Source organism: Cibotium barometz, chromosome 46 (genome assembly GCF_041138505.1).
Source record: "Cibotium barometz isolate CiBa-2024 chromosome 46, ASM4113850v1, whole genome shotgun sequence".
Classification (NCBI taxonomy): domain Eukaryota; kingdom Viridiplantae; phylum Streptophyta; class Polypodiopsida; order Cyatheales; family Cibotiaceae; genus Cibotium; species Cibotium barometz.
In genome coordinates this window covers 26074671-26101882 of record NC_141091.1, presented here as the reverse complement: position 1 = coordinate 26101882, position 27212 = coordinate 26074671, and the positions used below count along the sequence as shown (strand labels likewise).

The following is a 27212-nucleotide window of genomic DNA, read 5'->3' as shown; positions in this document are numbered from 1 at the left end:
AGCTTGCAAGATTATAAGGGAAAAGGGAAGATAGGATATACAAGCTACGTTCTCCAAAAAAATGGCATTTAAAATAGTTAAAAACTTTGACTACGTAACCTTCTTCACTTAGTTTCTAGTTGTTTTCCCAAATAAAACCCACTTTGCATCAACCAAAGCTTACCCACAACATAGCTTCTTGTTCATTACTACCTTCATATAATAAATTTTTATTTAAAAGCTGCAAAATAAAAAAGAAAACCCAACACATACATAGACCTTTGCTCATAGACCTTGTCAGCCCCTACAACTACATCGCCTTGAGAACCTCATATGACCATCTTTGAGCAAGCCGTCCTTCATGTGAGTTTTGCACTTATAGTTGGCATTTTGCAATTTCCTTTGCTACCTACAGGCTTCAAACTTCACTTTCAAGTATCAAGGTCAGTGTCTTCTCCACTTGTGCATACTTCATATGAATTTTGGACTTGTAGTTGCCATTTTGCAATTTCCCTTCGCTACCTACATGATTCAAACTTCACTTTCAAGCATCAAGGTTAGTGTCTTTTCTATTTGTGCATACAACTCTTATGACTTTGTACTTAGCACACCGCCTAACCAATCATAGGCATCAAGCCCGAGTCGATCATTATACTCTTCTCAACCTCTCCTTTGCCTTACCACTTGAAATGTGTTTTTATTCAGAACTCACAGAAGGCTTATCACTCTTAAAACAGTGACAAGAACTGACAGAAAGCTTATCACTCTTAAAACCGTGAAGGCAGCAAGCCCATGGTCACTTTCTTAGCATAAAGAAGTGCCATACGAATTAACTTATTTATCAAAAGGTTCCATATTACAAAACTAGACTCTTCAATGATTTTGCATGAAATGACTTTTAGAAAGAAGTTCTCGCGAGGACTTGTGAGGACTCTTCCCCCAAAATCTCAGACTATAGGACACCAAAGAAAGGGTTCACAATAGCAGAGTTGAGCTCAGCCCCTGCAGTATTGAGGACAGCAACGTCCACTTTGTCGCGAGGAAGTACCAGAAACTCATCACTTCCCTTTTCAAACCCACAAATTTCAAGAAAGTGTATTCCTCCTTTGAGGCTCCCTACTCTTTCCTGCCTCAACAAAAGCCATGCTTTATATTAGCCCGTCCATACCATAGCTTAAGACAACCTTTCAACTACAAAGAGCATCTGTACACAAAAAAATATACCTGAAAAGATGGGTTGCTCATCCTTATTTTCCTGAATTTTTCATCATCAGGAGAGCGTGCAACATTGCCGACGTAAGTCAGCAACGTTTGGAACGCCTTCTTCACCCGTGCTTCATCCTCCTATATGCAGCAAGCTTGAGTTAGAAAATGATGTATGCTAAGGCATACTTAGCTTTTGTGGCCACATTACAGGGGCTAGACTGCCTAATCTTCCTCACGTGATCAAAACACGGTAAATAAAATTAAAAAATGGGTATTCTTAAAAGAACTCGATTGACCTTGTGGCTCTGCTTCAGACTCCGTAGGCATTCACGCATTTGCTCTGCCTTTGTTGCAGGCCTCACTGGAAGATAACTCTTTATGATAATACAAACAAACGAATCAAGTAAGAACCCCGCTTAATAAAAAGGCAACACAGAGTTTATACCTAGCCTACAACTTCTGATGTGATAACCAATCACCTTCTTTTCTTCCACGACTGGAGGCGAAGGCTGAACTTTTGTGGTGTCTTCAGGAGGTAACCCCAACTTTCTCCTCCTCTCTGCCTGCATGTCGTTTGCAAGAAAGAAAAAGCATTCAGATGATCGGCTTAAATTCTCCTGCACTGACACCTGACTAAAATGCAACAAAGTAAAGCAATACATGCACACACACACAAGTCCCCCAAAAAATTACTCCTCCCCAGCATACACCAAATACCAACCCCATACATTGGCTCCCACACAAAGAGAGGAATTTACATGCATATTATGAAGGCACAAGCGCTGTGCCAGCAAAAACATATGCCTTATTCCAATCATCCCTCTCAACCCCCCCCCCCCCCCTAACCCCAACACACGCACAAAAAAAAGGACTAACTCTATTTTTACTACGGGGCATTCACAAAGTGAACGGACAGCATCTCCCCTTTACATGGCAAAAGCCGATTTGATAAAAACCCAAACGATGTGGACTGCACATGGTCTGTAGAGCAGATCTTCCTCTCGCCTAGTCATAGATGGAAAAAACACATAAACCTGATAAAGGTGGACACAGCACAGACACAAGCCCAGCAGCGTCCAAACTAGAGACCTCCTCCAATTTTTCTTTGCAAAGGGGTCCTCATACCCAGGTTAGGTGTGCAAGCAATCAAAGGTTGCTCAGGGTGCTGTCACGGCCACTCCACACGGCTCCGTGTTACCTAAAGAGACACTACGTGGGGGGTTCACCTGTATGCCTAGTAATGCTGATAAGATAAATGTCAGTCGTAGAAGAGCTATTTCTTAAGGTTTTTTTTTTATCAGGCAAACATACAAACCTTATCTTCCTCCAGCTTCTGCCTGATTTTCTCTCTTGCTCGCTGCTCTTCCTCTTTTTCTGCCTTTCTAAGAAGTATCAAGCTGCACCAAGGAGAGAAAACTGTTGCTTAAAAGAGGGCATCCAGGATTGCATCAGCACATTCATGAGTTACGAAACAAATTTTCTTCCAAAAACCATACAAATCCACACCGTTTGCGCTCATTGTCTTCTTCAATACGCTTAGCCTCCAGTATTTCCTTACCAATGCGTATGCGCTCCTGCTCTTCATGAAAACACGGACATTAACAAAAACAATTGTTTAAGGTGTGAGAGGTAGGAAGGAGCAGTTTGATAAAGATTCATCCAAACTCTTCGGAAGAGGGGAGAACGGGGGGGAGGGATCATATTAAAATATAGTAATGTGAATGATGACCCTACCTAATGACCCTTTTTTCTTAACAAACTTCAAAGTTTTTCCTCAAATTGCCAAAAAAGGCCCGTTTTGTAAATTTATGTTGATGTATTTATTTACCCCTAGGAGACATTTTATGAGACTTATCAACTTCTTCGCAGTCCGAAACAGATCGGCTCAGAATGCCAACATTATCTTGTACCTTTTCCCGTTCCCTCTCCATCTGTCTCTCTTCTTCTTCTTTCTTCTTGCGAGCACGCTCACTGCAACAAGCATGAGTTTTTACATATTCACAATGCTATGATATTGCTGTTGCACAGTAGACATTAAGAGTACCCTGTATGTGTATTAGATTGTAAGTTTGGAACAAGTGCTTCAATACTGACCGTAATTCCAACATTTTTGCCTTGGCTTCTTCAGGAGTATAATTATGTTGTGCAGCATTCTTTTTTGCTGAAATCTGCAAGCACATACCACATACAAAAACAAGAACTTCCATGAGGGCTCACTTCCATGAACTCTAGCTTCAGTCAATAAAGGCTCACTATCAGTAAAAAATATCTCCTCCCTATCTTTCAAGATCAAAACACACCTACAAGAAAGAAGCACAACAGACATGATGATATCACGAGTCGGCAATCAAGGTGGGACTGCTATGCAGTGTAGCCAACAAAACATTAACATTAAGAGTAGTGAAGATATGATATTATTGGGCCACTAACGACCTATCTTATAATCATGTAGTACAAGATAGGCAGAGAGTTCCCAAGCTTGATATATGCACAGAAGTGTTGCAAGCACAATAGCTTAATGTGCATGCAATTGTTAAATTGCTGAGCAATCTAGGCTCTAACCCACCAAAACTTGAAGAATGTAAAGAGGCAAAATTATGAGTCCCATACCTAGAGCATAATCATCGAAAAGTACCCACTAAGAATGAATAAGCAAAACCTCAATTCCTTTTGGAAGTAGCTCCTTCAACAAGTACATTTTGACTACTAGATAGTAAAATCGCATACAGCATTAGCATTGATTGTACTTACAAAGATGTGATGTAGTCCTCAAAATGTTGCTAAAACTAATGACCTAGACCACAACTATGAAATAACAGGGATAGGGCAGAGAGTCCCCAAGATGATGTACGCACACAAAAGTCACCAGCACAAGAACCATGTGCATGCAATTATTGGCATCACCACGAAAAATGTTGAAAGATATAAAAGCAACATATCCTAGATTACAATGTTTGCATCTCATCTTAGAGCATAACCCCCAAATCGAGCGAAAACTCATCAACTTTATTTCTCATCAAACAAGATTTAACATTACACAAAATCTTTGTCGTGTGTGTGTGTGTGTGTGTGTGTGTGTGTGTGTGTGTGTACACGGTTATGTCTAATGCCTTGGAATTGTTGTGGAAAACCAAGGATCATACGAGAGCGCGTTGTCTTCTAAGACAATCTTTGGTCTTCACACCTAAAATGTATGGTGGACTAAATATACTTGATCTGCTCTTGGCAAGAAAGGCCACCATGAACTTCGACAACCATGGGCCATAATGCTTGCACACCTGTGCTAAGACTAGAGTTTATGGCAATTGGCACATTTCTCACTTGGGAAGTAGTGCTTAGTAAATTTGAAGGAAAATTTCCAAGATGCCCTTATGCATCTCTTCCCTTCTTCGTGATTGAAAATTAGCCTTGTCTTCTATTCGGTGCCATGGTAGAGATGCACTGACTAGGAATTCTCTTCAATTGGAAAGCACTCATTGGTCTTTGATGTTTCCTCAACCACTTGAGGTACAAGAACCACGAAAGGCCTACTTTTTGGCCTCCATTGGAGTTAACCTTATGGTGGATGTTGTAACACATGAGGGATTTGTGTTTACTTTCCCACAAGCCTGTCTAAAACATAACTTGGGTCTGCATTGCAATTTGCAAGTGACTGTGGAGAACTATCACTACACTGTTGCGGCCTTTTTAAGCCATCCCATCCCTAGATGATCAGGATAGACTTCATGATTGGCAACTTGTTGGTCATACCAGTCCTCTTCGATTGGATGCGCTTTCAACAAGTAATGTGTACGAATCATTGCTTCCTTCCCCGTGGATCCAGCCTCATGCTGATACTTTATGGGGAATGAATAAGAATATCAAATGGTGATGGAGATGCCTTGTGAGCATACTTCCAGTCTCCACTTTTTTGGCAAAACGACATATCTCCACTGATACATGTTGTAGATGTGGACAACATGTAGAGTCAAAAACTCTTATGGATTTTTGGTGTTTTGCCATCTTGCATGGCTGGATTTGACACTTTCATGATCTGGATGAGATATTGGGCACTCTGGACTATTTGGAAGGCTAGGAACCATATTATGTTTCGACAACCTTCTCTAGATGCTTATGCTTTCTTTCGTGCCAATCTTTGCAAGTCCCTACATGACTATTGACAACAACTGGAGGTTATTGATATCCCACAATTTGAGGTCTTTTTCCATTTCTTCATTGGATGACTTCTCTTTGAAGTACATGCTCCCCATGTACATTGCTCCTTGGTAATAGAACACTGGATTTTTACTTTTTTTTAAGTGTGTACACGGATGGATGGATGGACATATATGCACATGCATGTATGTATGAAGTTCTACGTGCATGCATGTGGGTGGGTAGGTGGGTTGGAGGCTGTCGTGTGTGTGTGTGTGTGTGTGTGTGTGTGTGTGTGTGTGTGTGTGCGCGCGCGCGCGCGCGTGTGTAAACCTACATATGTAGTGCATGTACACATATGTATGTATGGTATGTATCATTGTATGTATCAAAGCTGCAGACAATCAGCACCCCCTATTCAAGTGGGTGCCAAGGTACACCTTGGAATTTCACCATTTATACCCAGCACTGAAGAACAAGAACATTGCAAACTTGTTGCAAATAAAAAATGGAATACATGCTCAATGCACCTAGTAGAGGGGCACCCACTGTTACAAGATGCCATTAAGGAATTGCATCGTTGATGATAAGTGCTATAAAAGCAGCATGCGCACACAAAAAATGTGCATGCTTTCATGATGACTAGGAGCTTATAAACATACCATTGGTACTTCATCTATGTCAGCATCACTTTCATGTTCAACTATCCAATTGATTGCAGCTTCCACGGATGATGAGCCTGTAGCAATTTAGATGAATTAGCATTCAAAATTGCAGCCTTTCCTATACTCTACAAGCTTTCAAGCACTGCAAACAAACGTTGTCTTATACACACATAGTGCTTTTTAAAAATTTGTAACATGCAGAAGCCTCAGAGACGACCTTGTTAGTTTGCAGATCAGAAACACTTGTGCGTTAACATGCAAGAGAATTAGAGAGAGCTTTAACACATTGTAATTATGATCTTCTGTGTTAATGAAAAACTGTGTGTTGTTGCTTTGTGGAAAGCAGTCTGTCCACTCTACAATGTTTAATTTCTAAGTATCTCCTTCATTGAGAGTGTGTGAGAGAGAGAGAAGATGGTGATCATCTTTATGTTATTCTGTGTATGTAGTATGTGTTTGTTGTGGTCAAATACTGCTGAGCGCATTACTTTGCGCATGGTGTTGCTAATCGTCATTTGAAGGAGGTTCACGAGTCTTTGCAGTAAAGCGGTGCATATGTTCATGATGGTGCATGCAATTATGTTTAATGTTAGCAATCAAGGCTCTGTTAAGAATCTCTGTCTTGCATGCGAGTAATCTTTTCAGGAGTCACTAGTTTTCTGTGTCAAATATATTCCTTGGTGACAGACAATCGTGCTAAGCTTGTGTTAACTACATGCAAACATTTGTGTGTGAGAGAGAAGATGGCGATCGTCTTTGTGTTGTTCCGTCATTGATCACAGTACGTAGTATGTGTTTGTTGTGGTCGAATACTGCTGAGCGCATTACTTTGTGTATGGTGTTGCTAATCGTCATTTTAAATAGTCTCTACAGTAACGAATATGTTCATGATGGTGCATGCAATTATGTTTAATCTTAGCAATTAAGGTTCTGTAACCTGTTTAGAACCTTTGTCTTGCATGCGAGCAATCTTTTTGTGAGTCGCCAGTTTTTTGTGTTAAACGTATTTCTTGGTGGCAAACAATTGTGCTATGCTTGTGTTAGCTACATTACATGCAAACATTTGTTTTTCATGGATGCTTAATATTTTTCGTGATGGTATCAGAGGAAGGATTGTCTTGGTCATGTGCTTTTTTTGCATGAGTGTTTGTGTATGCTGCTTCTAGATTGAGTCAAAGTTAGTGGTGGTGTTTTTACATGTTGTTGGACTATGTGTGAAAGCCTTGTATGTGTGAGAAGTTGTGTAGGTGATTTAGAGATTCAATAAGATGGTGTCCAATGCCTTTTACTTCACCAAGAACGATCGTTTCGACCGATCCAAGTACCACGCTTGGAAGGTGAGGATGCAGATGGGGATTGTCTCCAGGACTGAGAGGGAGCCTTCAGCCTTAGATCTTGAAGCTGTGGCTAAATGGGTGAGTACCAACATGAAGGCACTTTCCTTCATTATTTTTGGGTTGGCTGATACGCAGATGCTCCAAGTGAGTTCAGTTAAGAGCTCAGATGAAGTTAGGAAGCGGCTCATGCTTATTTTCGGGCAAATGAATGCAGTGGCTTGGCTATTCTTAAGGAAGAGGTTCTTCGTGAATCACTAGTCTTTTGTGTTAAAACATATTTTTGGGTGACAAATAATCGTGCTAAGCTTGTGTTAGCTACATGCAAACGCTTGTTATTTATGCATGCTTAATATTTTTCATCATCTTCCAGGCAGCCCATGCATGTACAGTTAGCGTGCTCCATCTTTGGAAGTTAGTCCTTTGTTTGGGCTGGTTTAATCCCGAACAGTTGTACTCATTGCAGATAGTAGCAATAAAGCAAATACACCATTTGTGGTAGGAGCCAAGTGGCGGTATTGGGACCCAACACTGTACTGTGCAGTTTTCTCCCTCTTTCCCTCCATCACTGCCACTAAACGCAAGCTTTAGTTAGCAACATGCTAGCTCAAGCTCACCTACTAAAAAACCTCACACATGACTGCATAAAGACCTTTATCACTAAGGTTTTGAGTCTTGACACTGATGATATTCCAACATTCTACTAAGGTTTACTAAGATTCACTCACATAGGCTTGAAAACTGTATCTTTTAACAGAAGAGGGCTGAACTCCTTGATTGCCTTGCTCCCTGCGTTTTGGACGTGTCATGTGCACAGTGTGTATCTACCGTGCGCTACACGCACACAAGACTAGCTTCGAGGTTTGGGGAAGCTTGGAGCTAGGCAGGCTGATTGGCGAGCTGAGTTAGGGATAGACTAACGGGCGGGCACCCTCGTATGGACAGGCAGGCATATCCAAGTGTGGACGCCCGATGACCGGCCAAGAGCCTATAAAAGGGTGGCCAAGGTTAGTCATAAGCCATATAGAGTCTCGCGTGACTTTGTGAGAGCTCTATGGTCCAAAGCCTAGATCTAGTGCAGACGTGCACCTGCTTCATGCAGCTGAGGCCGGCAGCAGTCTCGAGGCCCATGAGGGTAGCTTTGTGGCGGTATGGGACGTCACGGGGTAGAGATTGGTCGGTACGTCCATCTAGTTAGCTCAGCTCGTGGCTCGGTGGGGACAGCCAAGACTTGTGGGCTTGCCCACGGCTGTCAAGGTTGGGAGGTGAGTCAGGCCTGCACCCCCTTCACGTTTGTTTGGTTTATTTGCACGTTTCGAGTCTTGTACCAGGAGCGTTCTAAGAGGAGATCCTATGGGGATTTGACAGTGGTATCAGAGCAAGCCTCGTGAACGAGCAAGTCGGAGAGAAGATGAGAGCGAAGAAAAGGTATGAGATCGAGAAGCTTGCTGTTTTTCTGTGCATACTGCTGTTTTTCAATTTCAGCATGTTGCTTTTTCATCGTAGGAACCCGTGAAGAAGGGTTGGTCTTGTATGGGTTGTTTGCTTTGCAAAGAAGAAGGCGGGATGTATGTTTGCAACTGTTTGAACAGTTTGAGAGAGAGAAGAAGCATGTCGGCTGTGTTTTTGGTGAGAGAGAGAGAGAGAGTAACGCCTGGATGGTGGTAGAGCAGCCTTATGTGCAAAAAAGCCAGCCTGTACATGCAGCCAGGCGAGTAAAACAGACAGCCAGGTATATGCACATGCGTGTTTTTGGTGAGAGAGAGAGAGAGAGAGAGAGAGAGTAACGCCTGGATGGTGGTAGAGCAGCCTTATGTGCAAAAAAGCCAGCCTGTACATGCAGCCAGGCGAGTAAAACAGACAGCCAGGTATATGCACATGCGTGTTTGTGCATGCAGACGAGTACACGTAGGCAAGCAGGTACCCGTTGTGCGCAGACATGTGAAGCGTCCCTGCAGAGGCAGTCGGTGTCACCAATTGGCCGACCATTTGGTCCATCTCCAGATTTGTGTCTCGTTCACTTGAAGCCAAGCCGGTGTCTCATGTGAAGGGGCCATTATTTTTGCATAACATGGACGGGAGCCAGACTGGTGCCACCCGTGTGTTAGCAGGACGGTGTCGTATGGACGAGAGCCAGGCTGGTGCCACCCATGTATGACCTGGACTATCCATGGGATTGTCACGCCATGGAAGAGCCAGTATTTGTGCCGTGTCTTGCCTATGGGACTGTCACTCCATAGGGAGGCTCGTGCTTGGATCTGTGTCTTACCTATGGGACTGTCACTCCATAGGAAGACCGGGATTTATACTTACTGTCGTGCCATCATTGTGCCCGACATGAATGTTTAGTACTTGTTCCATGAACGGGAGATATGTCCATGATACTGTTTGCACATGCATTCCTGTTGGTGCCACTTATTGAGCGGGGACGCCTGCCAGTGAGTCGTAAAGTTTGCTCTGTCTTCTGACGAGTTCTGTTGCGTGTGAACAGGTGGTAAGTGTATTCCATTTGTTTATTTTATGGCATTATTTCTAACCTTTGTTTTTTATAAGGTTGCAAGTCCACACTCATTAATGAGTGGGCGGCCTCCCCAATATCTCATGGTGCACTTTTTAGGGTGGGCACTCATTATGGGCACCCACTCTTGGACCATGCTAGGGAGGGGAGCCCTCCCTTAACCGTATGTGGGTGGTGGTGGGTGCATGGTCACCTAACCACCCCCCCCCCTTTTGGAAACCTTCAACTGGCCGCCCCCCATGCAAAGGGTGAGTCGGCCAGCTGTACATGGTCGGCCACCTTTGCCCGCAAGCGATCCTCTCCACCTTTGGCGTGCAGGCAACCTTCCCTTCGCCTGCCCACAGGCGGCTGCGCACTAGTGATTCTTCTATTGCCCGCAAGCGACTGCAACGAAACGACTGCAACCCGACGACTCGTCCTTCTCTTGCCCATAGGCGGCTGTGCCTAGGCGTCCTACTCTTGCCCATAGGCGGCATCGCACAAGCGCCACCTTACGTTTGCCCGTAGGCGGCATCGCACAAGCGCCACCCTCTCTAGTCCGCAAGTGGCATCGCACAAGCGCCACCTTACTTTTGCCCGTAGGCGGCATCGCACAAGCGCCACCCTCTCTAGTCCGCAAGTGGCATCGCACAAGCGCCACCCTCTCTAACCCGCAAGCGGCTACAACAGGCGTCACTTTTTCTCTTGCCCACTAGCGAGCTACACACAGGGCCCAGGTCTTTCTCCTGCCCACAAGCGAGCTGCATTCAGGCAATTCTCTCTTCCACAAGCGGGCAGCTACGGGCGTCTCTCTCTACCACGTTCATTGAATGAGATTCAAGCAAAGGTCCTTGGTGTAAAACATTCGAGGGATATTCACTGCTGCTAACACTGACGGGAGAGAAGAATTAGGGTTTCATGTGGGAGACATACACACAGAGAAGAAGGGAGAGAGAGAGAGAGAGTTGTGGGGATAAGTCAACTCAAGAGTATGAGTGTGTGACTCCCCTATCACACATGTATATTTGCTCTAGTACACAGTGTGCACTTAGTACATTAAAAGTACTAAGTGTACTATGTACTATAAAACTTATGGGCTAGTACACACTTTAAGGGTGGGCATAATGCCTTTACCCCAACAACCTCTCACTTAAAGGCAAAGTGCCCTTAAGTAAAGGAAAAGAAAAAATCAGCATGTACATGATAATATACAAGGCCATATCAAGGCTGAAACTGGCCTCATCCAATGCCCATCAAGTGTCTGCAATGAGCAAATCGCTCTGGAGGCAAACTCTTTGTCAACAGATCAACCGGGTTGTCATCCGTATGAATCTTGACAAGCTGAATTTGCTTGTTCTCTATCACCTCTCTGATGAAGTGATACTTCACATCCACATGCTTCGTCTTTGCATGAAAGACAAGGTTCTTTGCCAACTGGATGGCACTCTTGACTGTCACAATGCAACAATGGAATATCCCCTGTATAACCCAAATCAACCACTAACCGAGATAGCCATAATGCCTCCTTGCAAGCCTTTGTGGCTGCAATATACTCGGCCTCTGTAGTAGATAAGGCAGTGCACTTCTGCATCCTGGATATCCATGACACAGCACCTCCTGTGAATGTAAATACATAACCGGTAGTAGACTTGCGGTTATCTGGATGACCGGCATAATCCGAATCCGTGTAACCATGCACTAATGCATCCTGTTTGCCAAAGCATATGCACATATCCTGTGTGCCCTTCAGGTATCTCATGACACCTTTCACTGCTTCCCAATGCTTCTTGCCAGGTTTGGCCATGTATCTAGAAACCACTCCCACTGCAAATGCAATGTCCGGCCTAGTAGCAACCATGGCATACATGAGACTGCCACAAGCTGAAGCATACGGAATCTTGGCCATATCAGCCCTGTCACTATCCGACTGTGGGCTGTCCATAGCACTGAGTTTCACATATGGAGGCAAAGGAGTACTAGTCTTCTTCCCCCCATCCATATTGAACCTCTGCAAAACTTTGCCAATGTATTCCTTCTGAGACAAATACAACACATGCTGATTTCTGTCCCGAAGTATCCGCATACCCAAAATGTGATTTGCATCACCCAAATCCTTCATATCAAAGATCTGATGCAACCTCTTCTTCAAGGCATCCATCTCTTTACGAGATTTCCCGGCAATCAACATATCATCAACATACAAGATGAGGATCAATAGACTGCCATCCAAAGCTTTCTTGGTGTATAAGCAGTGATCTATGTCACTTCTCCTGAAATCCTGGGATTTCATGAATGTATCAAATTTATGATACCATTCCCTTGGTGCCTGTTTGAGCCCATAAAGACTCTTTTTCAACTTGCATACAAGCTTCTCCTTTCCATTCACTGCATAACCCTCTGGCTGTTGCATATATATCTCCTCATGGAGATCACCGTGAAGAAAAGCAGTCTTCACATCCATCTGAATCAAATCCAGATCATCATGAGCAACCAAAGCTAATACAGCTCTATGTGTGGTCATTTTGACCACTGGAGAGAAGATCTCATCAAAGTCCACACCATATTCCTGCTTGAAACCCTTAGCCACTAACCTGGCTTTGTATCTTGGCTTTGCATCAGGTGCAACTTTGAGCCTGTAAACCCACTTGCATGGCAAAACCTTCTTGCCTGTAGGCAAATGCACCAACTTCCATGTTCCATTTTTGTGCAGAGAATCCATCTCTGACTTCATGGCACGCTCCCAAAGAGCCTTGTCTGCCCTCTGTAAAGCCTCCTTATAACATGAGGGCTCCCCACAGTCAGTGAGCATCAAGTAGTCGACCCCTGGAACAAACCTGTCAGGGGCTCTGGAGGGTCTTGTGGACCTCCGTACCCAATGACCATCATTTGCAGGTTGCTGTCCAGCCTGCATATCACCTATTGGTGGCTCCTGTTCCATGCCATAAGGTTGAAATATCATGCCCGGTATCTCCTCTAACTGTAAGATATCCATAGGGATATCTTCTGCCATCTCTGGCTGTCCATTTGGACCATTTTCAGCACCATTTAAGGGCTGGTTTTGATGCTGTAATGGCTGATTTACAGCCCTTGGTTGTTGTCCATGATGTCCATCATCATCAAAGATGACTCTGCCAGGCTCCTTATACATGCATGTTTCATTAAAAATGACATCACTGCTGCGTATAATCTTTCTATTCACTGGATCCCAAAGTCTATACCCCATTTCACCTCTGTCACCATATCCTAGGAATATGCATTTGTGAGACTTAGGATCAAGTTTGGTGCGCATTTCCCTGCGTATGTGCACGTACGCAACGCAACCAAACACTCTCAAGTGCTTGTAGGACGGAGGCTTCCCTGACCATACTTCCTCTCGCACTTTCCCACCCAACCTCGTGTTAGGTGACCTGTTTATAAGATGAACGGCTGTCATAACAGCTTCAGCCCAAAAACCATGAGGTAATGCAGCATGTGACAACATAGAACGGACCTTCTCCTGAATGGTCCTGTTCATCCTCTCTACTGTCCCGTTTTGTGGAGGATCATAAGGAGTAGAGAGCTCCCTCTTGATGCCTTTAGCATCACAAAAGTCCTGAAACTGTTTGGACATATACTCTCCACCATTGTCGGAACGCAAAGCCTTCAGTGTTTTGCCAGTTTGATTCTCAACATGAGCAACAAACTTCTCAAACACTGAGAATGTATCACTCTTCAAACGAAGAGGATAAACCCACACCTTGCGTGTGGCATCATCAATAAAAGACACAAAATATTTTGCCCCTCCCAAAGAAAGCTAAGGCATCTCACATACATCTGTATGCACAAGCTCTAACTGAGCATCTTTCTGTCCAAGAGCTTTCTTGTGGGGGCACTGGAGTTGCCTGCCATATATACAATGCTCACAAAACTGAAAACTTGAGAACTTTAGAGAAGGCAAGTAACCAAAACGAGACAATTGCTCCATTCCTTTGACACTCATGTGTCCCAACCGGCTATGCCACATAGAGATTTCCGGCAGCTCGGTTGCATTTACATTAGCATGGTGACAAACACCAGCATGCATGAAGTAAAGAGCGTCCACCTTAGAGCCTCTGGCAACAACCAATGAGCCCTTACTAATCTTCCACTTTCCACAACCAAATGTGGTAACATAATCAGCATCATCAAGCTGTCCAGTAGAAAGCAAGTTCTTCTTGATCTCAGGCACATGCCTGACATCATGGAGCATAAGCTGTGAGCCATCTGAAAACACAAGCCTCACATCACCTCTGCCAAGAATCTTGCATGCATGGTTGTCACCCAAATAAACTACTACTCCATTGCCAGCAGTATACCTGACAAACAAGTCTCTGCAACCTGTGACATGAAAGGAGGCACCTGAATCAATGATCCATGAGTGCATACCATGACCATCTCCTGTAAGAAGTGAATGGGCATCAAGTGAAGACGTGAATAGGACTTCATCCTCACTATCACCTGCATGTGACATATTGACTTCTTCAATCTTGACTCCACTTTTGCCCTTTGGCTTTGCATCTTTGGCTTCATCTTTGTCTTTGTCTTTTCCTTTGCCCTTTTCCTTTTGATCATTCTTCCATTTGTAGCATTGCTTTTTGATATGTCCCTTCTTGCCACAATAAAGGCATTCCGAGTCCTTTTTGGAGCGGGACTTGCTCCTTCCCCGTTCTTGGCTTTTACCCCTTTGCTGGGATCTCCCACGTGCATTCATTGCATTGGACTTTCCAACAGAATTGTTCTTCCTGTTCATCTCTTCTTGAAGAAGAGCACCCTCCACATCTGCATATGACAGCATAGCATTTGAATTGCTAGTGGCTGTCCTGAATGTGTCCCAACTCTCTGGCAAAGTGCATAAGAGAAAGGTGGCTTTGAACTCATCGTCCATTGCCAACTTTTGATTGATTACCTGGCTGACAACACCATTAAACTCATTTAGATGGGTTGTCATAGACGCCCCTTCCTTCATTTGAAGACCTATGAGTTTCTTCAACCAATACACTTTGCTTGAGGCACTTTGCTGGGCATACAAGTCTTGCAATCTTTGCCACATTCCCCAAGCTGTCTTCTCTTCACGTATGCTGAAAAGTAAAGTGTCTGACACAGACAACATGATAGTGGATCTTGCTAGCTCATCCATATCTTCCCATTCTTCAGCAGTAAGAGAAGCGAGCATTACACCCCTTTCTTTGATAGGCTTGTGCTGCTTCTTCTGGAGCAACACATTATAGCACTGGGTTTGCCAAATATCATAATTATGTGAGCCTTCAAGCTTCTTGATGTGAAGCAATGAAGAGCTCTCACCTGTGGTTGCCATAGCAATATGCAACCTTTGTCAATGCCTGACTCCCTGCAATGCCTGACTCCCTGCAAGATGTGCAAAACACTGCACCAAAAGCACACAGAGTGCTCACAGTTGTTCTCCCAAAGTTTATCTCCCACTGCGGCGGAAGCACGAATGCAACTCTACTCCCACTGTATGTGATAAAATCACCAAAATCTGGTTGCTGCAGATTTAGGACAGCACCTTAGATGTGCTCTGTTCCCCTTCCAAAGTACTGTACAACAGTACTAAATGCTCACCAATGATGTACCAAATCTGTACCGGCAAGTACAACAACTGAAAATGAGCCTTTTTCTCACTCAAATCAATGTGCAACCATGCCAAAACTTGTACAAAGTTGTACCAAATCTGTACCAGCAGGTACAATAGCAATAAATGCTCTCCTCGCTGTCCAAATGAGGCAAAATCAGACTTTGACAGTCCCCACCACTGCATACAACAGTCCTGGACAGAAATTGAGCAAAAGCCCCTTGACTGCAAGTGGATTTCTGAGGGTTCAAGGCATAAAAGTATTCCCTGCTTCTTTGCCAAGTTCAACAAGCATAAAATCTTGAAAAGCCCCTTGATTCAAGATCAATTTCTGATCATACATGGTACATTCACGCACTTGAAGGCATCCAGAGTCTTCACAATGCTTCCCCCTGGCCACATATACATCCAATACATAAAAGCCCCTTGATTTACAGGCACATTGAGTGCTTGACAGGCATCAACACATTGCCCAAAGCATCAAATGCCAGTGCCTGCATGCAAATCAACCCAATCGGCACAAAAGCCCTTTGATTTGCACTCCAATTTCCTGCAATTTTGGCTTGAATGTGAGATTGCTCACATCATACAACATGTATGAATGCCCAATGGCACAATTACATCAAAAGCCCCAAATTTTGACATCCAATTTCCTGCAAATTGACTCTAAATGAGACCAATGTCACCCAATTTTGCCAATTTTGCTCAAAATTTGAGCAATTTGGCACCTGTACCTGCTCAATTGATGATTGTACCTGCTCAATTGCAAATCCCCCAAAAAAAAAATTAAAGCATGTACCTCTGAAATTTTTTATTAATGTTGCAGAAAGGGAGGAGTCGTGCTGATGATGCTGCTGCTGTGCAGGTGAAGGACTCCTCAGCGTACTGCAGAAGACTGAGCCAATGGAGGGCTCCTGTTTGCAACGGCTGTGGAGAGAGGTGGTCGAGATGCCACTTCACGGTCAAGCTTGGGCTGGTCGAAGGCGTGGGCCCTGTTTGGGCAGGCGAGGGACCAGACGGCGCTGGTAAGGGCTGGTCGAAGACGTGGGCCTTGTTTGGGCAGGCGAGGGACCAGACGACGCCGGTAAACACCTACGCCTCCTTCGCTCGCACCGCTTGTCGCCTCCGTGCGAAGAGAAAAAAAAAACGAAGAAAAGGTGCCGACTCAATGTTGCCGCCGCCTTCGCCTAGTGGTGGCGGGTTGTGTTCGCCCAGCGATAACACGCCTGCGCACCTCAATGTTGCCGCCGCCTTCGCCTAGTGGTGCCGGGTTGTGCTCGCCCAGCGATGACACACATGCGCGTACCTGCTCAGCGCTGACACGCCTGAACTGGCCAGCCTTATTTGTTGCCACCGCCTCTTTACTGTCTTGCAACGCCCAACACGACAGCAAGCTCTCCTCTGCTCGTGCCAAGCTCAAGGCTCCATAGCCGAGCTTCTTCTTCGCGATGAAGACGACTCCGCACACCCGCCCGCACACACACGGACACAACCGTGGCTCTGATACCAGTTGATAGGAGAGAAGAATTAGGGTTTCATGTGGGAGACATACACACAGAGAAGAAGGGAGAGAGAGAGAGAGTTGTGGGGATAAGTCAACTCAAGAGTATGAGTGTGTGACTCCCCTATCACACATGTATATTTGCTCTAGTACACATAGTGCACTTAGTACATTAAAAGTACTAAGTGTACTATGTACTATAAAACTTATGGACTAGTACACACTATAAGGGTGGGCATAATGCCTTTACCCCAACAAACACCCGTTTGGTGCCGGGTAGTCCAAGCTTTTGGAGAACCACGGTCCATGGGTGCCGAGATCGGGAGAGACAGGCATTAGTACGGGAGCGCCTGTTTGTGCGTGGTCTTAGAACACCAGTGGGGCGCGCTCTGCGGATTCCAATGAAGGCACGGGACCGTAGAGACTAAACTTCTTCAAGTGGATCGCTCTTCCTCGAAGGTCTACTTCAAGTCTCTTGTTTGGTAGCTGTATTCATTTCAGTTGTACATGGATATCATCTGGTTCATTGAACCCATGGAGCATTGTATCACTTAAATACTCCCAATAATATATTATATATTGAGGGGGGGGTCGGCCTATTCCGGCCCCAGTGCTGGTGTCCATTGATCATCATTTCATTTCAGTTTTTTCAGTTGTTATTGAGTTGTCCATTTATAGTGTGATATTTAAGTTGTGCTATTACGCGTGTGGGTGTCCAACGGAGTCTCCTCCCACTTGACGGGATCGGTTTCAGTAGGGCTGTATGCGTAGGCAGGCGCAGGTGTGCAGGCGGCAACGTAGGCATGCTGTTACGTGCAGGCCATCGCAGGTGACAGCGGGTCACAGGCGCACTTCAGTAGGCGGCCAAATACACGCGCAGGTACACGCACAGGCGGTTACGGCCAGGTACATTTCACCAACCGAGTGCAAGCGGCTAACCACGTGCGCAGGTGGTCCCCACAGGCAGGCGGGCGCTAATTACAGGCATACGGGTGGCAGGAAAATGGGCGCAACAGAAAAGCGAACAGCACAAAAGCGTGGCGTGGAGTTTTTAGCTTTTGTTTTTTTTTTTTTGAAAAAAAACAACCCACGTTTGTCTTTGCTTTCGTTTTCTTTTTGTTGAACCTTAGAAAGGGTTTTTAAAAACCCAAGTATTGCTTTATAAGTGTTTTTTTTTTCTTTTTTTTAAGAAAATAGGATATACATATATATATATTTATTTATTTATTTATTTTTATTTTTATTTTTTTATTTTTTTATTTTTTGTCCCAAAAAAAACACAAAAGTAAAAGCTAAAGTTAGCTTTTGGGGAAGCCTATATATTCCCCTTAAGCGGGCTTCTTGCCACACATCTCTCAAGTTCTCAAGCTCTCAAGTTCTCTAGCACTCTCCTTGTGCAAGATAAATATTTTTCTCTCACCTTGCTCTCTTCAAGATGTCGACCCAAGAATCTGAGTTGGAGCCCTTTATCGAACGTGAAGACCTGCCTACGGAAGCTACCGATGCCGATCTTTTCGACAATTATGTATCAAAATCAGATTTCCAAGAGTTTAAAGTTGCTCTCGAAGCTTCTTCCTCAGAACGTCAAGCACAAATCGCCGTGCAGATGCAAGCTTTACAGAACTCCATCTCTTTGTTGACCACTACCCTATCTACTCTTTCGGGTATGGATACCTTGGCATCTGCTTTAGGCCCCAATACTACTCCGGAACAATTTAGGGGCGAGCAAAAGCAACGTACCAAGGAGATAGTTGACACTTGGCTACATAAGTGGCAAGTCCATTTTCAGTTCCATCCATATGACGATGGGAAAAAGATCCGACCAACAACAGGTTTCCTCTCAGGCAAAGCTTTGCTTTGGTGGAAGGAACTCAACCCTAAACCAACGACTTGGACAAAGTTCGAAGACGTCTTCAAGAAAGAATTCCTTAAGAAAGAGGATGACTATGATGTTGTTGCCTTGTTTACTACTTTGACCATGACCTCGCTTATGAGGTCTATCTCCAGAAATTTAGGGACTTGCAGATGAAAGCTACGAAGATGGATCCCACAACTCTTTTGGGTTTCTTCGTAGCCGGTTTACCCGACTCATACCGTTTACAGGTTAAAAACAACAAATGCAAAACTTTGGACGAGACCATTCATTCCGCTCGTATCTATGATGATACAATGGTCTCTTCCAAGTCTAAACCCGTTACTGTGCAGGGGAACAAGCACAAAAGGAAGTTCTCCGCACCAATGGCTAGCACGACTGAAGGAAAGTCTTCGGACCAACCTTCGAAGAATTCAACTTTGACACCAGCGAAGAAGAAACGTCTCCTTAAGGCTTTGAAGCTCAAGAAGGAGGGACGTTGCTTCATCTGCGAAGAAAAAGGACATATGCGTCACGAGTGCTCGAAGCAAAAGGGTGCAAAGACCAACGCAGGACCCAAGCCAAAGGCAGCTAACCAGTTGTCTTTGACAGGTACGTCAGTTACTGTACTTTCTCGTCCTAGTACATGTTCTGATTGTCTGTTCAACTCTAAAGTTTTTGGCTTGCATGATCTTCTCCGAGTTTATGGAGAAGTGAATAGCCATAGAATCCACATTCTTCTAGACCCTGGCAGCTCCACACAACTTTGTTAATTACAAACTTGTGGAGAAATTGGGTCTTGATACAACGCCCAGCGATCATAACTATGAGGTACGCCTATCTGCAGGTCGGCAAGTATGGGATCGAAAGCTGGAGACGCTACCGATCCGGATTCAAGACTACAAAGATACTCTGGAATGCTATATTATACACCTAGAACATGTAGACTTATTATTAGGGATTGAGTGGTTTAAGACTCTTCAAGTCCAAATAGATTGGTCTAGTCATATTTTTTCTTTTGAACATAGAACACCCAGTATAGTATTTTAGGTGACTGTATACATCCCTCTCAGGGACCTCTTGTAAATACAGTTGATTTTGATAATATAATGGATTCTTCTTTGTATACTGCTTTCCATTGTGTATTGATTCCACTTTCTTCATTTCTCATACCTTCTATGGATGTCAATGAATTAAGTGTATTTGAAAGCAAAGAATTACAGAAGATACTTGATTCGTTTCAAGATGTATTTCCTAAGGAACTGCCATCGGGGTTACCAATGGCCATTACGAGTTTCTCATATTACCTTTTGGGTTAACCGATACTCCACCCACTTTTCAGCAAATGATGAACGATCTTTTTCGTGAACATTTGGAAAAATTTGTGGTTGTGTTCCTGGATGATATTTTGATATATAGTCGTACTCTTGAGGATCACGTTAGACACCTCACGATTGTCTTAACTATTTTAAGACAGAATCGACTATATGCTAAATTAAGTAAATGTGAGTTTTTCATGACAGACATCATTTACTTGGGACACAAGATCACTAGAGATGGATTCAGCATTGACTATGACCGAGTTCGGAAGGTTCTGGACTGGCCTATACCGCGAACAGTGAAACAACTTCGTTCTTTTCTCGGTTTTGTTGTTTTTCTTCGAAAATCTGTGCGTGAGTACTCTCAGCTCACACTACCGATGTCCGACTTGTTGAAAGGTCGTGGACGTAAGTCAAATTAGCCTATCACTTGGAATAACGATCTGGATATGGCCTTCAGACTTTTGAAAGATAAAGTCAAGAAAGCACCTATCTTAGCATTACTCGATCCTAGTCGGCCTTATGTTCTTGAAACTGATGCCAGTGACTATGCCATCGGGGCTACTCTATTTCAAGATGGTAGACCTGTTGCTTTTGAAAGTAAAAAACTAGACGACACTCAATCTCGTTGGCCAACCCTTGAGAAGGAGGAAAGGAGCTTTATGCTGTGATTCACGCTCTCAAGGTTTGGAGACATTATTTATATGGCTCCAAGTTTGTGGTATTGACTGATCATCAGTCAATCAAGTATGTGTGTGATTCGGATGATTTGAGAGGAAGGAAAGCTCGATGGGATGAATTAATGCAAGATTTTGATTTTGAGATTCGTTATAGAACAGGGTCCATGAATAGTGTTACAGATGCGCTTAGTCGAATTAGAGAGGTGAGTACTTTGTCGTTCACCGAGATTTCTACTGACATATTTCAGTCATCGAGAGGGCTTTGCAGGACTGATAGTTATTTTGGTCCATTTTGGCAGAAGATCTAGGACGGAAGCTCATTGATTGACCAAGACTCGATGACTGAGCAGCCTACCATTCAGGTAGCAGGAGGCCAGTGGATGATTCGGAATGGTTTACTATTCCGTAATGACAAAATTTATGTACCACAGATCCCGGACATTAGGTTCAAGATTTTTAAGGAGTGTCACGACGCCCCTTCTGCTGGACACCCTGGGGTAAACATGACATTATCGTTAGTGAAACACACTTTTTATTGACCAAAGATGAAAGGATATGTAGAAGATTATGTTCTCAAGTGTCAAGTTTGTCAAGCAAATAAAGCTGAACACTTTAGACAGGCTGGGCTGTTGCATCCTTTGCAAATCCCAGGTAATAAATGGAAAAGTATTTCCATGGATTTTATTACCGGATTACCAAGAACACATCAAGGCCACGATTCTATTTGGGTTGTGGTAGATCGCTTGACAAAAATGGCTAGATTTTTACCGATCCGGAAGACCATTACAGCTATGCAATTAGCAAGGTAATTTATCAAGCAATACCGGAGGACATAGTCAGTGATAGGGACTCGTTTACGAGTGATTTTTGAAAACTTGTTTTTGAAAAGTTAGAAACAACTTTGAATTTGAGTTCCTCAGATCATCCTCAATCTGATGGCCAGACTGAAAGAGTGAATCAAATTTTGGAGGATATGCTTCGAGCATATGTATCCAAAAGACAGAGTTCATGGGAGGATTATCTTCCTATGTTAGAATTTCCATATAACAGTACTAAGCATACGAGTCCAAGTTTTAGTCCTTTCATGCTTTTGTATGGTTTTCAACCTAGATCACCTGTTACAGTGGGATTCTCAGAACTTCAGCATGCTGCAGCACGTAATTTTTTGCAAGATATGCAAGAAATGTTACAAGTTGTGAAGGAATCTATTAGAAGTGCTCAAGACCGAGACAGATTTTATTCTAATAGATAGAGAGTTCTCTGAAAGAACGATTGTGTATTTGCGAGTTCTGAAAGATTCAGAGACTTTATGAACAGGTCGATCTCCGAAATTATCCCCTAGATACTGTGGACCATTTTGTATTACACAACGGATTAGTTTAGTTGCATATGAATTGGATTTGCCTTCTCATGTAAAAGTTCATCTTGTATTTCATGTCAGTAGACTTAAGAAAGTACTGGGTGGAACAAACCAGTTAGTTACTCCTCAAGAAATCATAGATGTCGAGGACATGACATTTGTTCCACACGAACCTGAAAAGATTCTTGGATTTCATAAAAGAAGATTACGGAATACAAGATCAAGTGGAAGGATCGTGTTGAGGAGGACGCTACATGGGAGACATTGACTACTCTTCAGAGAGATTACCATGGCTTTTTAGTGAGCTCAAGAGTGAGCTCTTAGAGGAAGGGGAGTATGTCATGTGCACAGTGTGTATCTACCGTGTGCTACACGCACACAAGACTAGCTTCGAGGTTTGGGGAAGCTTGGAGCTAGGCAGGCTGATTAGCGAGCTGAGTTAGGGATAGACTAACGAGCGGACACCCAAGTATGGACAGGCGGGCATCCAAGTGTGGACGCCCGATGACCGGCCAAGAGTCTATAAAAGGGTGGCCATGGTTAGTCATCAGTCATAGAGTCTCGCGTGACTTTGTGAGAGCTCTATGGTCAGGAGCCTGGATCTAGTGCAAACGTGCACCTGCTTCATGCAGCTGAGGCCGGCAGCAGTCTCGAGGCCCGCGAGGGTAGCTTCGTGGTGGTATGGGACGTCACGAGGTAGAGATTGGTCATTACGTCCATCTAGTTAGCTCAACTCGTGGCTCGGTGGGGACAGCCACGACTTGTGGGCTTGCCCACGGCTGTCAAGGTTGGGAGGTGAGTCAGGCCTGCACCCCCTTCACGTTTGTTTGGTTTGTTTGCAAGTTTCAAGTCTTGTACCAGGAGCGTTCTACGAGGAGATCCTATGGGGATTTGACAGGACGTCACGAAGTGCTTGTGTTTTGCTTCAACCGGCTACAATCAGCTGCCTGCAGAAAGACGCTTGCATGAATGTGAGATGAGAGGCCATGGGCAGAATAGCCCTTTATATGAACCCCTACAGGACTCATCGCCTGGCTGAACTGGCCTAGAGCTGGTTGTGGCCCCAAAAAGGCCCAAAGGGGTCGCCCATGGCCACTCTTCCCTTTCCCATCTGGCCAACTGTATTGGGTGCCTGTTTGGCTATTCATGGAGCTGTACACAGCCCATAAAACAGGCCTACACACTTCCCTTTATCAATAGTTAATGCTGGTACCTTGGATGCATGGGTTCACACGCAACTGGACACTATCCTAAGCACTAGACAGTGACCAGGGTTGTCTGGAAGCCTGATATACGTCTAATAAGCATCTAGACACCCTGTCCATCATTACTTATTTCAAGTGGGTTACAAGTTCAGTGCAAGACTAGCCTGACTGGATCATGTGAGACTTCCACCACTTGACCTGACTACCCTAGGCAATACACTGACGACTTATCCCTAGACAAGAGCTCACAATACATGGTACGGTGTCCAGCCTCTCATCCTTGCACTTGTCTGCATAATCATGTCCTCAGGACACCCCATCCTACTTGCTTGTTGACAAAATCTGTTAACAAGTAGGTGACCAAGCCATGAATCTCTTTGAATCTTAGTGTAGGATGAATAATATCTTGTGAAGGTCTAGTGAGCAAAACCTTAAGAGGGTTGAGATAGGAATAATGTGTAGACTTGTGGGTAGCAATAGCAAGCCTCTGTAAACATTAAGTTTATTTTGAGTAATACATGTGTGAATTACTTTTTGGAAGATTGCCACAACTATTTATGTTGTCATTTCTGAGAGAAAGAGAGAGAGTCACATAATCGTGAAGTTTATCCAGTGTTGAAGATCATCTTGAAGCTGTGCATCATAATGTTTGTAATCATTGCTGCCCTTATCGTCATGAATGCATGCATGGGTGCTACTGTGTGTAAAGGCACATGTGACCTATCTTTTGCTTGGTTCTAAGCTACATTGGGTATAGACATGGACACTAAGCAATATTGTTGTGCTTGAACTATTGCCACAGGCACAAGGAGGGTCAAGTCTAGCATCATGATGTCATAAATAAAGCGCTGCTGATCATTGTAAGAAGACCAGTATTTTCTTCGTTGAGTTGCTCTGAGAATTTAAATGTGATCTTGCATGAGTTGGTCAGAAATGACAATTTTTTTCTGTTTGAAACGGAGAACGCCACAACAAGAAGGGAGATATAAAATAGAAGAAAGGGAGAGGATAAACACACGGACATCTAAGAACTTAGGAGTGTATATGATTGGAGATTGGGAGAAAGGAGATTGTTGAGGAGAAGGAACAAGAGAAGCTATTACTACCCTGAAATAGGGGGTTTTGGAGGAGAAATGCTTGATGTCACTAGGGCATTATTTCCCCTTGCCATTTTCCCCATTTCCATTTCCGTTTCAGTGGAGACCATCAACCAAACGGAAGTGAATTTTGTGCTGCAAGCAAATGGGAAAACTTATTTTCATTCATGTAGGGGTGCCATTTCAGTTGTTTCCTGTGACTATGCTGAGACTGGATGCAACAACATCAGGCCACTTTCCTATGCAATTGGAGCCCAGGCCCCTTTGTCATCGAGAACAATGATTCTTAAAAGGAGGTGAAAATGTTATGACCCCAGTAATCCGAGCACTCGAAAGTGTATGATTCATGGAGGCATAGGAGGACGACACACCACCACTTAGCGTATTAAGCGTGAACGCTTGCGTACCAATGAGGTTCTTTGCGACTATCATTATACCTAGGGACTTTGATGTGAAGCGCCAGAACGATGACATGAGGGACACCTACGTATGGTGTGCTGATCAAGTGCACACTGGACGCCCCAAGGTCGCTAGCATATATATGGATAGGAGGTTAAATAATCCATGCCATGCTAGGGTTTCTTGCTTTTTTTTATGAGCACTCACTCATCTTCTTCTCTACATTTGTGTGCTTGAGAGATGATCAGCTAGGGTTAGGGTTTTGGACCCTTGCATCTCCCTTAAAACAAATTATGTCTCCCACTTGCATAATTTGGCCGCCGTTACCTGAAGTCCTAGCCTACTCAAGTTCATGAACATTTTATGCTGCATACCTTTGCAAAATGGTGGCTTGACATATGTCTCTTTAGAGTTAAGGCATCCTAGTGGATAAAGAGAAAAACGCATGAAAAAACAAAGGCAATCATACCAGAAAAGTGAAGAGCCCGGATTGTGCGTCCATGAGGAAAACCCATACTTTCCAACTCCTCCAACATTTGCTTGTTAACCTCAGGAATCACCAGGTCTGTAAGTTCAACCAACAAAAAAGAAAGCTCAAGGGATTACCCTTTTTTTTAACGCTAACTAAGGGAAGCGGGGGGGAAGCGGAGGGAGAGGGGAGATGATCTAACGCATAGACAAGAAGGGCATGGCACACGCAATATCAATGCATACATTAGTGCAAATATAAACATAAGTTTAATGCAAAATAAGCCTATTTAAGTTTAGACTTTCCTTGTGATTATGGCTGCCGATATAATCATTAGCATAAAAAAGGACCACACACTAGCAAAAACTAGCCTTTTAATGCAATATTCATAAGCAACACTGATTTGTTATCAGTGCAAGTAGGCTGCTGCACTGAGGGCTTTTTCTTGGTAGTACTGCCTCATGATGCAACCGTTAACAACACATTTGCCCAAAAATAGCCTTTTTTCTCTGCTGTCCCACCTATTGATGCAATCCCAAGCATAAGAATTAACCAGAAAAATGCATTTTTCTTGGTTCTGTGGCCTATTGATCCAATCATAGGCATAAAAATCAACCAGGAAATTAGCATTTTCCCCATATGGCATAGGGATGCAGTCTTTCTAGGGTTCTATGGTCTATGGATGCAATCATGAGCATAAAGACATGTAAAGGTTTGACAGAATTGCCATGCTCACCTGCGCTCTCAGAGGTGCCCTCCATGGCGCTAGTGCCTTCCTCTGCTTTGGTTTCCAGCGAGATGGGCTTTGCTGCTTCGCTGGTTTTGTCATCAAACTCTTCATGTCCTGTTCTTTTTGTGTGAAGGTCGCACTCCTGCGATCCGTCAAGAGAAAAGCTGAGCCAGAAAAAAAAAACAAAAAGCAGACAAGAGAGCAGATCCATCTCTCTCTCTCTCTCTCTCTCTCTCTCTCTCTCTCTCTCACACACACACACACACACGCAGCTATACAGACCGTCTTTGTGCGGCACGGCTTCCCACAGGTCCTGCAGACGAGATTGAGTACCTGATAACAGATCAGAATATGCATCAGAACAACACAGAGGGTAACCCGAAATCCTACAACCCAAACCGGGTAGCTTAAGAAACCCTAAAAAAAGCAATGACATTCCACTGTGCATACCGGCTCTGTTGATTCTGCGAAATCGGTGTGGCCGGTGAGCTCGGCGTGCTCCTGAGCTTCCTGCACGCTACGCAGCTGGGTCTGGCAGATGCCACAAGTCATCGACAGAGCAGCCATGGCTATGCTTCCTGAACTATGGCAATATTATTGCTTTTATAGTATTTATTTGTGCTTGAAAAATAGATATGAATTTGCTTTTCTTCCGAAAAGAAATCCCTCTCAAGTTAAATATGCACCCAAACTAATTCGTTTTTTTTAAATTGGTTATACCTTATATATTAAACTAAGCTGGAAATTTGTTGGACAATGTTCTAAGGAGGGGTCTAAACTTCTTTTAATAGCATTTTGACCTCTTTTAATAATGACCTAATAATTCTTCCTAAAATATCATTTTTTACAAACGTCATTCTCTTAATTCTTTATTTGTGTGCACTAAGCTCTCTCTCTTTCTCTCTCTCTCTCTCTCTCTCTCTCTCTCTCTCTCTCTCTCTCTCCACATTGTAGAATTGGTGTGGTCGCCCAACGAACCTCTCTCTATTATGCTTTCAATGTAAACAAGTAGGGAGGATGGGAATTAGAGATGGGGAGGCGTAGCTCTGGCAAGAGTCAGGGTGGATGAGGGGGCCATCAAACAAGGGTCAAGGAGTGTGGCTGGGAGGGGACAAGGTTGGCAATCTTAAAAATCCTTAAGGGCAAATGGCAATTCCACAATGTGTAAAGAGAGAGA

The 27212-nt window shown here is 43.9% G+C and overlaps 1 protein-coding gene across 1 annotated transcript; it reads right to left on the bottom strand.

Moving 5' to 3' along the window:
* Positions 1 to 779: 779 nt before the first annotated feature.
* Positions 780 to 27212, bottom strand: LOC147612068 (ubiquitin-associated (UBA)/TS-N domain-containing protein). Its single transcript, XM_086783910.1, has 14 exons — positions 27128 to 27212; positions 26486 to 26713; positions 26318 to 26368; positions 26042 to 26177; positions 25306 to 25401; positions 5982 to 6058; positions 3280 to 3353; positions 3096 to 3156; positions 2692 to 2759; positions 2501 to 2582; positions 1665 to 1748; positions 1482 to 1559; positions 1204 to 1323; positions 780 to 1105 (listed from the first exon to the last, which is right to left on the bottom strand). The coding sequence occupies exons 2-14, from the start codon at positions 26600 to 26602 to the stop codon at positions 932 to 934; spliced, it is 1218 nt and encodes a 405-aa protein (XP_086640036.1). The 5' UTR covers positions 26603 to 26713; positions 27128 to 27212; the 3' UTR covers positions 780 to 931.